General features: G+C 40.8%; 1 protein-coding gene across 1 annotated transcript in view; it reads right to left on the reverse strand.

The window, feature by feature from the left end:
• Positions 1-13030, reverse strand: part of cep162 (centrosomal protein 162) — a 126505-nt gene that overhangs the window by 91445 nt on the left and 22030 nt on the right. Inside the window, 6 exon segments of the mRNA XM_084338190.1 lie at positions 665-772; positions 1185-1215; positions 2295-2365; positions 2699-2760; positions 3781-3967; positions 5327-5479. Coding sequence (XP_084194316.1) covers positions 665-772; positions 1185-1215; positions 2295-2365; positions 2699-2760; positions 3781-3967; positions 5327-5479 — 612 coding nt within the window.

Genomic DNA, 13030 nt, shown 5'->3' on the forward strand with positions numbered 1-13030 from the left:
TACTTTATTGTCAATGTACACTAGGGGATTTAAATGCATCTTTTCACTAGTTGCACATAGAACACAGTCCTCGTATCCCTCCTAGTGACACATACACAGTCCTCATATCCCTCCTAGTGACACATACACACAGTCCTCATATCCCTCCTAGTGACACATACACACAGTCCTCATATCCCTCCTAGTTACACACACACACAGTCCTCATATCCCTCCTAGTGACACATACACACAGTCCTCATATCCCTCCTAGTGACACATACACAGTCCTCATATCCCTCCTAGTGACACACACATACAGTCCTCATATCCCTCCTAGTGACACATACACACAGTCCTCATATCCCTCCTAGTGACACATACACACAGTCCTCATATCCCTCCTAGTGACACATACACAGTCCTCATATCCCTCCTAGTGACACACACACACAGTCCTCATATCCCTCCTAGTGACACACACACACAGTCCTCATATCCCTCCTAGTGACACATAAAAAAGTCCTCCTATCCCTCCTAGTTACACATACAGTCCTCATATCCCTCCTAGTTACACATAGTCGCATATCCCTCCTAGTTACACATACAGTCGTCATATCCCTCCTAGTGACACATACACACAGTGTGCCACACGTATGCATTTCATCAGAGAGGTGAGTCTCACTTGGTAGCACTGCCCCAGTGTCAGGCGACGCTGCTGGGTCCTTCTCCCTGGTGTCCGTCGTAGGTCCCGGGGCTCCACCGCTGGAGTCCAACGAATCACGCAGAGAGACTGAGACGGAACAACATCAAAGTAACCAATCACCATCTCACATGGGCAACATACCGTACTTGTCACGCCCCTACTGGTTTACTCTGTGGCTGAAAAGATGTAATGGCACTCTATATTTTTCATTTACATTTAGTCATTTAGCTGACGCTTTTATCCAAAGCGACTTACAAGTTCTGTACGACAAGTCGTATTCTGACCCCGAGCAGCCACCCAGAAATGAGGTAGAGACAATTATTTCTGTTGTTTACATTTTGTCATTTAGCTGACGCTTTTATCCAAAGTGACCTACAAGTTCTGTACGACAAGTCAGCAGGAGGGGTAAAACTCTTACAGCTGAGTAACAATGTTCATCAAAGTGTTGAGACTTGAGTGCTGCAGTGTTGAGTGCATAGTATTAGTCTTATTGTCTTACCTTTGTCAAGCGTGGGAGACCGTTCAGGTTTCTGAAGAGGAGAGATGATTGTTAGCTTAAGAGCAGAACCATGCAGTAAAGCCAACCACTATATTCTTAGCAAATCAGAAACCACCAGCAAAATAAATCTATATACACACACACTGAGGTACAGCTAAGTCCATGGTGCCTTTATCAACATAGGTTTTGAAAAGCTGTAGGACGTATTACATTTAATCAGTGCATTTCCATTAGCTTTTTAATGCAATTCCCTTTATGTTTCAAAGTATCAAGGACACGGTCAGCTTGCTGATTATGTCTTTCAACTTCCTATCAGCCGTCACTGTATCTACTGTAGGATGGGATGTATTAGCGATTGAAGTTCAATTTTGTTCAATATAAATATCTTTGTTATACAGATAATGAGCAAGCTAAACAGTGTTGTGCTTAGAGGGACATGTTTATTTGATTTGGGAGTATCCACGCTAGCTAGCATCTTGGTCCAGCTGCTGTAAAGGTGCTGTAAGTTGTTATGTTTTTGTTCAAATAAGTGCTAAATAGCTCTACATTCCAACAGCCATCACTGATAGAGTGTGTGGTCAGTCACGTTACTGTTCCACAGTGTTGTAGTATTCGAGTATAGGACTCGAGTCAAGAGTCCTGGACTGATTTTCAGGACTCGTGACTCGACTTGGATTTGAGCACTGACTGCATTCGGACTCGGACTTGTTAATTGATAAATACAGTTTTGTTTTTTTGTAATAGGTCCTAATCATTTGGCATAAGATATTGATGGCTAGTGCATTTGTTTGGCTATTGTGTCACAAAGTAAATAAACTCCCTTTGAAATGGTGTCATTTATGTTTAATGTAGACCTTTTTCTTATTTGTACGTCAGCTCTTTGACTGCCAGAGTGGAGTGGACTCAACCTTGATGACTTGGACTCGGACTAGGGTAATGGGGACTCGCTTCGGCCTCGACTGGGGCTCTTCTTTGGTGACTCGGGACACTGGGGACTCAAGACTCGACTCGGATTGGAGATTTAGTGACTGGACTACAACACTGCTGTTCGTTCCACCTTGTTCAGCGTTAACTACTCGGGGTCCTTCATCCACACATTCTTTCCGTTACCTTCTCCAAGGCCTCTTTAACGCTCCCCTCGTCTTCGAAGTCCTCGCTGTAGTGCGGGGAGCCTGCGATCACTGTGGAGGACACAATGATTCCGATGAGCTTCGGTTATGAATGGAAAACGGTGCATTTATACAGCAGCTTTTATCCAAAGCGCTTTCCAATTTTGTTCCTCACATTTTTACCCGTTCACTCACACATTCACACACCGACGGCGGAGGCGACCATGCGAGGTGCCGACCTGCTCATCGGGAGCAGTTAGGGGTTAAGTGTCTTGCTCAAGGACACTTCGACGCGCTGCCCCGGGAGGAGCGGGAATCGAACTGGGAACCTTCCGATTACCAGACGACCGAACCACTGGCGCTTATCACCCAGAGACAATGCTGTTGCCTTTCCTTTGCTCTTACCAGGAGAGACGCCGTCCTGCCTCTGAGCAGCATCATCCCACTCCACTGCTGGCTCCGTTTTCCTGGAACAAGTAAATCAATTGTCCTTACATCACAGTGAGAATACCAATCTCATATTAATAATACTACAACTCTGTACATACATCTGGTTAGCACTATTACCCAGTAGTACTAATTTAACGACTATCGAAATGTTTCAAAGTGGCCCATTTGCAAAGCTAGTGTCCCTGTTAGTGTAGAGACACATCAAGGTGTAGGCTGAAGCCGAGGCTTATAATTGCCTACCCTTTTTACATTAACTATTTACACACAAAAAAAATTGAAAAAAGAAACATAATGCGGGCGGCTGGGTGGCGCAGCGGACTAAGCGCTCGTCACCTACGCGAGAGACACTGGTATCGAATCCGGCTGTCAGCGTTGCCTCCGGCTTGGCCGGCCGTCATACTGGCTCAATTGGCAGAGTCAGCGGGAGGGAAGCCGGTGGGGTGGTATTCTGGTCGTTGTAAACAGTGACTCCTACAGGTCGGTCAGGGAGCCTGCACAGCGAAGGAGGGAGATGGTGAGGGTAGTGTGACCTCCCACACGTTACACCTTACCAATGAGAGTCCGCGCTGGCAGGTGAAAAGATGCTGCTGGCTGTCTCCTATGTCTCAGAGGAAGCATCTGATAGACTTCAGGGCTCCCTAGACCGACCAGTGGGGGGCACATGCGAGCAACAACCAGGAAGGGGAGGGGGGAATTGGCATAACGACAAATAAAAATAATTAGGATGGGAGAACAACACAGAAAAACAGGAGGAGAAAAAGTGGATAAAAAAGAGAAAAAAAAACATAATTCAGTATATCATTTAGCAAAGGTTACAAACGTTTTATAGTTTTATGTAACGTATACACATTTATAGTTTTATGAAACGTATACACATTTATTTTATTTAATTTTTTTAATACTTTTAAATCTGTAGTGTGGTAGTGAAAGGTTAACCTTCTGTAGTGTGGTAGTGAAAGGTTAACCTTCTGTAGTGTGGTAGTGAAAGGGTCAAGTATGAATTCATCTTCAGTGACCGTCACTCACTCCCCCCATACCTGAGGGCGGTGCCTGTGGTGGAGCTGGTGGAGTCTGCCTCTCTGTTGAGCCTGGAGTAATCTATGGTGGAGGATGCCACGGCCTCCAGCTGGGCAAAGAACCTGGCCTTCTCCTCCTCCTCCTCCTCCAGCGTGTCCATGCCCGGACCCGACAACTTCCCAGCTGGCCTGGACGCCATCGCAGAGTCTTCCCAACCATACAGGAAAGAAAATGAAATATATAATGAAAATGCAACGCCAAGACATATAAGTGATGTACATGTATGATAGCATGTACAATAGTGCTGTGTATATATATATATATATATATATATATATATATATATATATATATATATACTAAGGCTGTCAAAGTTAACGCGGTATTGAGGCGTGGCTAGGCGAGCAATGGAGTAGTACGCTTTTCTGTTTTCGCTCCCGTCGAGTCTCTACTTTTTGTTGTTTTATCTTAATTTAATAAGCTTACGGATTTACATAACTTAGTGAATCTTACTCAGGGTACATTTGTTCAAACAGATGGCATCAAACCTTCGCAAATTCGGATACGTCCCGACTACAAGTAGGCCTGAGAAAGCCTCGGGTTCCGCCTCTGGGCCACCACCGACCACACCGTCAAAGATGGCCGGCGTGGATACCACAGCCTTAAAGACGGAGATTCTCCTCGCGCTGAAATCTGAAATCGCAGAGATAATACATTCGGAATTGAAAGGTGCACTTTCCAAGGAGTTCGACCTTATCAGAAATGATTTGAAAGCGATAAAGGAGGAAATGCGAAGCTGTGTAGCGACACTGCGTGTGGACATGAACAAAATGGAGGTTGCGGTTAAGGACGTGGAGGGTGGTCTCTCGAGGTGGTCGGACGAGGTGGCAACGCTATAAGTCACAGTCGAAGACTTAAAGACGGAGATGACTGGTCTCAGGGGAAAGTGTGACGATATGGAAGGAAGGATGAGGAGGTGTAACGTGAGGATACTTGGAGTAGCTGAGACGGACGGCTCAAGCTCCACTGCATCGGTCTCAAAGCTGCTGAAAGACGTGCTGCAAATGGACGATGAAGTGCTGGTGGACCGCTCGCATGGATGGATGCCAAACTTATTTTCATTGTACTGTACTTGTGCTGTATGGTGATGAACAATACATTTTAATCTCTGTGGTTGGCATTGCACACATCATGAGGATAATATGAATACATTTGTACATATAGGAAACGTCTCTCATGTCTCTGCATGAAATGCAATGACAAGAGGAGAACGGTAAAGGTAAATGGTAAATGGCTGCATTTATATAACAGTTTTTATCCAAAGCGCTTTACAATTTGTTCCTCACAATTTACCCATTCACTCTCACATTCACACACCGACGGCGGAGGCGACCATGCAAGGTGCCAACCTGCTCATCTGGAGCAGTTAGGAGTTAAGTGTCTTGCTCAAGGACACATCGACACACTGCCCGGGAGGAGCGGGAATCGAACCGGGAACCTCCAGATTACCAGACAACTGCTCTACCTTCCGAGCCACTGTCGCCCCTAACAGAGTTCCAGACTCACCCTCTGGTTCTAGACTGTCTCTGCTGAAGACGACTGGTTCCACCCGTTCTTCCTCAGTTAACCCTTCATCTCTTACGTGCTCGTCCTCCTCCTCTCGGATCGTCTGGGATCTCCTCAGAGACTTCCGGAATGACTTCCCAGACGCCGGCAACCCTGGACACAGAGAGCATGTTTTAAAGCAGGATCTTTCCTTAACAAACTGAAATGGATGTACTGTAACAACATCTGAAAAGGTCTGTTAAACAAACTGAAATGGCTGTAACAACATCTGAAAAAGTCTGTAACTGGAAATGGCTGTAACAACATCTGAAAAGGTCTGTTAAACAAACTGAAATGGCTGTAACAACATCTGAAAAAGTCTGTAACTGAAATGGCTGTAACATCTGAAAAAGTCTGTAACTGAAATGGCTGTAACATCTGAAAAAGTCTGTAACTGAAATGGCTGTAACAACATCTGAAAAAGTCTAACAAACTGAAATGGCTGAAAAAGTCTGTAACAAACTGAAATGGCTGTAACAACATCTGAAAAGGTCTGTAACTAGGGCATATTGCGTTAATTAGATTAATAAATTACACAGCTAATTATCGCGTTATGAAAATGAATAACAAAGAAATATATATATATTTCTTTTAATCTCATTCATTCCATAAGAACGTAGAATAAACATTTACAGACTTTTTTTTTTAAATGGTCCATTTGCATGTTCTTGGTATCCGATTCTAGGGACATCTATGGATCTCAGGGAATGTATTATTTTTTTATTTATTTTTTGACTGTGAATAACACCATGCAAATATTTACCAGACCTGAAAAATCTAAGCAAATGAATAAAGGGAAGATGATTAAACAGAAGGTTTTGTAGATACAGTACTGAATTCTGCCATCCGGACACATGCAATTTGAAATATGATTATAGAATATAGAATATCAGGCCTAAAATGGTTATGCGATTAAAATGCGATTAATTAGATTAATTAATTACAAATCCTGTAATTAATTAGATACAAAAAAATATCGCCTGATCTGTAACCAAACTGAAATGGCTGTAATAACACCTGAAAAGGTCTGTAACAAACTGAAATGGCTGTAACAACATCTGAAAAGGTCTGTAAACAAACTTAAATGGCTGTAACAACATCTGAAAAGGTCTGTAAACAAACTGAAATGGCTGTAACAACATCTGAAAAGGTCTGTAAACAAACTGAAATGGCTGTAACAACATCTGAAAAGGTCTGTAAACAAACTGAAATGGCTGTAAGCTGTAACAACATCTGAAAAGGTCTGTAACAAATGTAAATGGCTGTAACAACATCTGAAAAGGTCTGTAACAAACTGAAATGGCTGTAAGCTGTAACCAGGGTTCGAAATTAACGGGGGCTTGGGGCAAAATGCCCTCGAAAATTGACCAAATGCCCTCGAAAATCAGTTAAGGGGGGCAATAAAAGCCCCCGACAGTTTACTAATTATATATATAATTATATATATGCTCTACAGTGCGAGCATTTCCCCCTAATAATATGTGTGTGTGCGAACCGGAAAAATCATTTACTTGCAGAGTAAAGATTACAAAACAGCTCCGCTGTTAATAGTTAAGAAACTGGACTGAAATTAAGTTTTTGGGTGGAATGCAAAGAGGGAGGGAGGCGGGGCCCGCTGCGTGTTAAGGGTGCTTGAGGTGCGAACACAGACAGACAGAGAGCTCTGCTTTTCAGCAAGCATGCATAGTGCTGTGTAACATTAAGTTACACTGCTATCTTAACGTTAGCAAGCTAAGCATCTGCATAGCGCAACCTGTGTAACGTTAAGTAACTTGTGTTCGGCGGGGAAAGACCGTTCCATTTGTAACACAACTCCAAAGAATAACATCCAAATGATCCCGATGCGCATTTCCTTCATTCCACAGCGCTGAGCGCGCAACATATTTCATTGATCGATCTGACAACAACACAACTTGCCCTCAGGGACAATCATATTTAATAATAATAATAATAATAATAATACAATTGTATTATTTACAGATAATTGAAGGTACCTCAAAACATGAAACCAAGCCATGTCACACATCGTGTGTGTGTGTGTGCAAATCTGATATGTCATAAATGTATAGATGTAGCAGTACTGTCTATCTGTATGTCATGTATGTCATATATGTTATGATGAATTGAAAATGGGGGACACTGATGTAAACAAGACGAAAGTCTCTCTCTGGTCTGCATCCCCTTAACAATTGTATGTATTGAGCTGTACTGTACTGTACCCATTCTGCAATCTGTTAATAAACTTTTCAATCAATCAATCAATCAATCAATCAATCAATCAATCAATCAATCAATGTGTGTGTTACTTGAACAATTGTCACTCTGCTCCTAAATTTCTGTGTGCTCCTAAATTTTTATTTAGATTTTATTTATTAACATTTTATTTAGGAGCACATGTGCTCCTTGGGAAAAAGGTTAGCGTAGAGCCCTATATATGGAGACATTAACATTACGTTATCAAACATAGGGACGAAGACTGTAAAAAGAAATGTCAACAATGTTTTATAATCTTTATGTTAATTTTCATTATAAAAATGTTGTGCCCCCGAAATACAAAAAAGCCCCCGAAAATCAATTAAGGGGGGCAAAAAAAGCCCTTGAAAAAAAATGTTAATTTCTAACCCTGGCTGTAACAACATCTGAAAAGGTCTGTAACAAATTTAAATGGCTGTAACAACATCTGAAAAGGTCTGTAACAAATTTAAATGGCTGTAACAACATCTGAAAAGGGCTGTAACAAATTTAAATGGCTGTAACAACATCTGAAAAGGGCTGTAACAAACTGAAATGGCTGTAATAACATCTGAAAACAACTTGTTTATTGCAATACTAGAATATTATGATAAACCTTGTGTGAGAACTCAAAGGGCTCCACTATGTCAGTGCACCAACCATTGTCCATCTCTCTGATTTCTAGAATGGTGCCTCATTCATAAAACACAAGACTGAAATGTCCTGGGACACAGGAATGATGGGAATCCCAAAATTGGGTGAATTTAAAGGGGCCATATTTTGTGTGTGTGTACTGTAACATTGATTTATGTACCTGTAACAAGCAATCAATCAATCAATCAATCAATCAAATTTATTTATAAAGCACATTTCACATGACGCGTGTCAACCAAAGTGCTGTACAGAGGGTAAATACACAAGATACATATAGACAACAATCACACTCCGTTTTATGGGAGGACACACAGGCAAACACATAGAAAAACAGGGCATGAGTCAGTGAACGGGAAAGGCTAGGTGCAAGCCACTCATGCACCATCTAGCAGTGGTACACACGTGTAATGTCGAACCAAATCCAGATACAACTTTCAGACTAAACATTGCAGATCAAATATGACAAGATATACAGCAATAGCATAGCAATCTTATCTTACCATTAAAAATGTTGTCAGAAACATCTTTTAGGTTCAACTATAGGTAGAAAAGAGAAGATTTATGTGCCATCTTGCACACACGCATTTGATCAAGATATCTTCACAAGCACATACACGCGCCCCAGTGCTTAGACCTCTACACTACCCAGCCTCTCCAGTGCTTAGACCTCTACACTACCCAGCCTCTCCAGTGCTTAGACCTCTACACTACCCAGCCTCTCCAGTGCTTAGACCTCTACACTACCCAGCCTCTCCAGTGCTTAGACCTCTACACTACCCAGCAGAATCATAAGTAACCAAAAGCATGACAATTATTTTCATTAGAGTAGGGACTACATAAATTCCACTTCTTCACTGTCGATACCGGCTCAGAGTCCTAGTGCTGTGTATTCTGACATGTTATTTATAGTTCTTGGTAATCAGATTTTAATACTGGGGGAAATTCTACAGATACTCCAGTAATTCCAGTATTGGCATCGGTGCATCTCTACTTTCCAGCCCTTTTGGAGTGGACATGCTAAGAGCGTTGTGAGGGCTTTTATTCATTAAAAGCACTAACGGACAGAAACAGCACAATACCAAGCACCATAAACACTTTATTTTTTTTGGTTTGCTAAAGAACAGAATTAGCATTCCTCTGGTAACCCACGGTAAGTGAGGCCCACAAATCTTAGTAATAGGATGCGTCATTGTATTCAGACAGTAAGAAACGGTCTGTTTCACACAAAACAACTACAAGAGCAGTGAAAGAAAAAGGTTTAAAGTAGTAAGCAATAAATAAAAGATGAACAGAGACTATAGATAAAGAGAAGGACTCTGCAGATATATATATATATATATATATATATATATATATATATATATATATATATATATATATATATAACTCTGTATGATCGCATGTACAATAATGCTGTATATATATATATATATATATATATATATACATCTGCAGAGTATATTAAGGCTGTCAAAGTTAACGCGGTATTAACGCGTTATCGCCCGATTCTATTAACGCCACTATTTTTTTTAACTCACGATTAACTTTTTCAAAAAAAAATAATAATAATTTACTTTTTTTTTTGTCATTAGAATTCACTCAGGTGTATTATTGATACTCTCATTGATACTATGTTTGTTTCTGACTCAAAGTGTGTGTGTGTGTGTGCGGATGAGGATCTGGCCGGTAATGCACTTTTCCGAATTCCAAGAGTAGGGTAAATCTGCAGTGCCGCTCGGTGACATTGAGTAGGATATTAAAATGGAATAAAAGCCAAAACAACCTTGCCACGGACATATCCGTGGTTGGCCCTCAACCAATGGATCCGAAACACGGACATGTCCGTGGTTGGCCCCAAATGTGTTAACGCGTTATCGCCCGATTCTATTAACGCCACTATTTTTTTTAACTCGCGATTACGGTAACTTTTAAGAAAAAATTTTATTAAATTTTTTTTTTTTACTAGACTTCACTCAGGTGTATTATGATGCTCTCATTGATACTATGTTTGTTTCTGAAGTGTGTGTGTGTGTGTGTGTGAGAGAGAGAGAGAGAGAGAGAGAGAGAGAGAGGGGGGGTGAGTTCTCAGCCCTTGTGTGGGTTAATGTAACAAGTTCCTAACGTTTTCTTTCCCCTATTATTTCATGCACTTTATTCATTGTTTTAAATTATTATTTTCTTTTAAGTTATTTTGTGCATCACTCTGTTTTGAATTTGATGCAAATTTGCAATGCATGAGGGTCATCCTTTTGTGTTAAATGGCTGCATAAAGCAAGCATTTGTTGACTCATGTTGATAAGAGTATTAAAACTTGAAAAATATCAGTTTATGGTAAAAAAAAAGAAAATGTGATTAAATTGTGATTAATTGCGAGTCAACTACAGACAATCAATAATCAAGTTAAATATTTTAATCGATTCTATTCGGGTTATATTCCACTAAAAACCCGAGTTACCATCTCCGGCGCCGCCTCCGCCGCTGGCTGGGGAGTGATCGGCGGCGCTGTGGGCCGTCGACGCATCGGGAGAAGAAGAAGACGTCTCGTCAGGAGAAGAAGACGTCTCGTCGTTGGGAGGAGCGCTGCGGGGGCTTTGGTACGTGGCGGGGCTCTTCTGACCGTGACCACCGGGGGAGTCGTCGTCGTCCTCTGGACTCGTCCTGCGCCTCGCGGCCGCCGCGTGAGAAGGCTTGGCCTGAGCGCTGCTGCTGCTGCGGGGCTTGGGGACGGGGGGCTTAACGGGGGGCTCCGCGGCCACGGCTGGACGAGAGGAAGCGGGCAGCGTGAAGAGACAGGAGAAGGCAAGACGACGATTAGATGGAAGAACCGCTTTTTTTTTTAGGGCTGTACAATTAATCGTATAGTAATCGTGATCACGATTATGGTCTCTAGGGCTGAGCAATTAATAGAAGAAAAAAAATCACTATCTCGTTTTCTTTTTTATACATTTTAAATTTTTATTCTTTATTTTTTACTTAACTTTTTTAAACGATGACGATTCTGACATGAGTTATTTTGTATGTTACAAGAGACTTAAGTTTAAGTCAAGCACTTTGATATATATGTTATGTTTAAGTTTAAGTCGAGCACTTTGATATGTGTTATGTTGTCTGTTTAAGAAAGAGTGCAATAAATGATTTTATTGAAAAAAATAAGAATCGTGAGAGAATCGTGATCTCAATTCTTAAGAGAGAAAAATCGTGATTCACATTTTAGCAAGAATCACCCAGCAGCCCTAATAGTCTCCGCGATTAATTGAAAACGATCGACTGCGATACCGGTTCGTTCCGTTTTAGAACGCTTGCTCGGCTATATTGTCTGAGCGATCACGGGTGTCCCTGTGCGCACCGCCCTCTCGTTAACATTGGCAGCCTCGAACGAAGTTAGAGAAGAAAGTAAAAAGAACTCTCTTTAAAATGGAAACGGTTCACAAGACGAGGTGTTGGTGCTTTTACATTTAGTCATTTAGCGGATGCTTTTATTCAAAGCGACTTAGAAGTTCTGTACAACAAGTCAGCGGGAAGTAGGGCTGGGCGATATGGAAAAAAATCATATCGCGATAACGATATGATAATTTTATTTTATTTCTCGATATCGATAATTATCGAATTGTTATAAGTATAAAAAAAATTTAAAAAAAAAATAAAAATTTTTTTTTTTTTTTTTTTTTTTAACAACAGATGTATGTTTATTTTGCAGCAATTCTTTGTCATTGCCGCCATCTTTAGTGTTACATCCCCTCACACTCCAGTTCTCAGGCTGCAGCTGGTTTAAAAGCTAAAGTAAACCGGCTTCTCTGCTGGCTGTGGCTCCAGAGGAGTTGAACAGTTCTGGCTCTGCTAGTTTATTTTCGATCTTTTGGCGCTTTTTTGGTGGACAAACCACCGCACATGTGCACTGTGACTCGTGACTGGAGTCTAGTTCTGCTAGCACACATAGCCTACTGTGTACAGACGGTTTCAAAATGTGTTTTAAATTAGAAAGCAAACAAAATAAATGGACAAGAGAAAAAGAAATCTGAATTTGGTCAGTATTGTCATTTGGACAAGCAAAGCCATTACTTTAAGTTGCAGGCAAGAAAGACAAGTCTGTCCACTGTCTCTGGTTTTAAAACTGCCCTGTTGCAGGTAAAAAAAAAAAAAAAAAAAAAAAAACGATTTTTCGATTTTTTTTTAAAATTTCGATATTCGATATCGATTATTAAAATATATCGCGATATTTATCGTTATCGTTATATCGCCCAGCCCTAGCGGGAAGGGTACAACTCTGGCAGCTAAAGATAAGTAAGATTGTCCGTCAAACAGTGTAGAACTTAAGCGCTACAGTCTTGAGTGCATAGTAGTAAAGATATAATAGCATAGTAGGTAGTGATATAGGCAAGGTAGATTACTTAGTAGCAAAGTAAAATACTTTTTTCATTACATTTTTTTTATTTCAGATATTGTTTGAAGAGGTGTGTTTTACTATTACTCAGTAGTACTAATTTGTATATTTTGTACCCAGTTTAAATCACCTGTACATTGTATATTACTGTTGCACTTTATTGCTACATTTGCATTTGGATGCCAAACCTCTTTTCGTTCTACTGTACTTGTGCTGTATGATGACAATACATTTATTATTATTATTATCATTGTAAAATCCTGATTAATAATCGTGATCACAATATCAAGCAAAAATTATCTCAATTGTTATTTTTGTCATAATGGTGCAGGCCAACGTGGCCCTGAAGGAACCAGAGGGTTGTGGTCGGAGGATCAGAAGATGCTACTGAAGGACAC

This window comes from Notolepis coatsorum (genome assembly GCF_963971535.1).
Source record: "Notolepis coatsorum genome assembly, chromosome: 2".
In the NCBI taxonomy this organism is placed as follows: Eukaryota; Metazoa; Chordata; class Actinopteri; order Aulopiformes; family Paralepididae; genus Notolepis; species Notolepis coatsorum.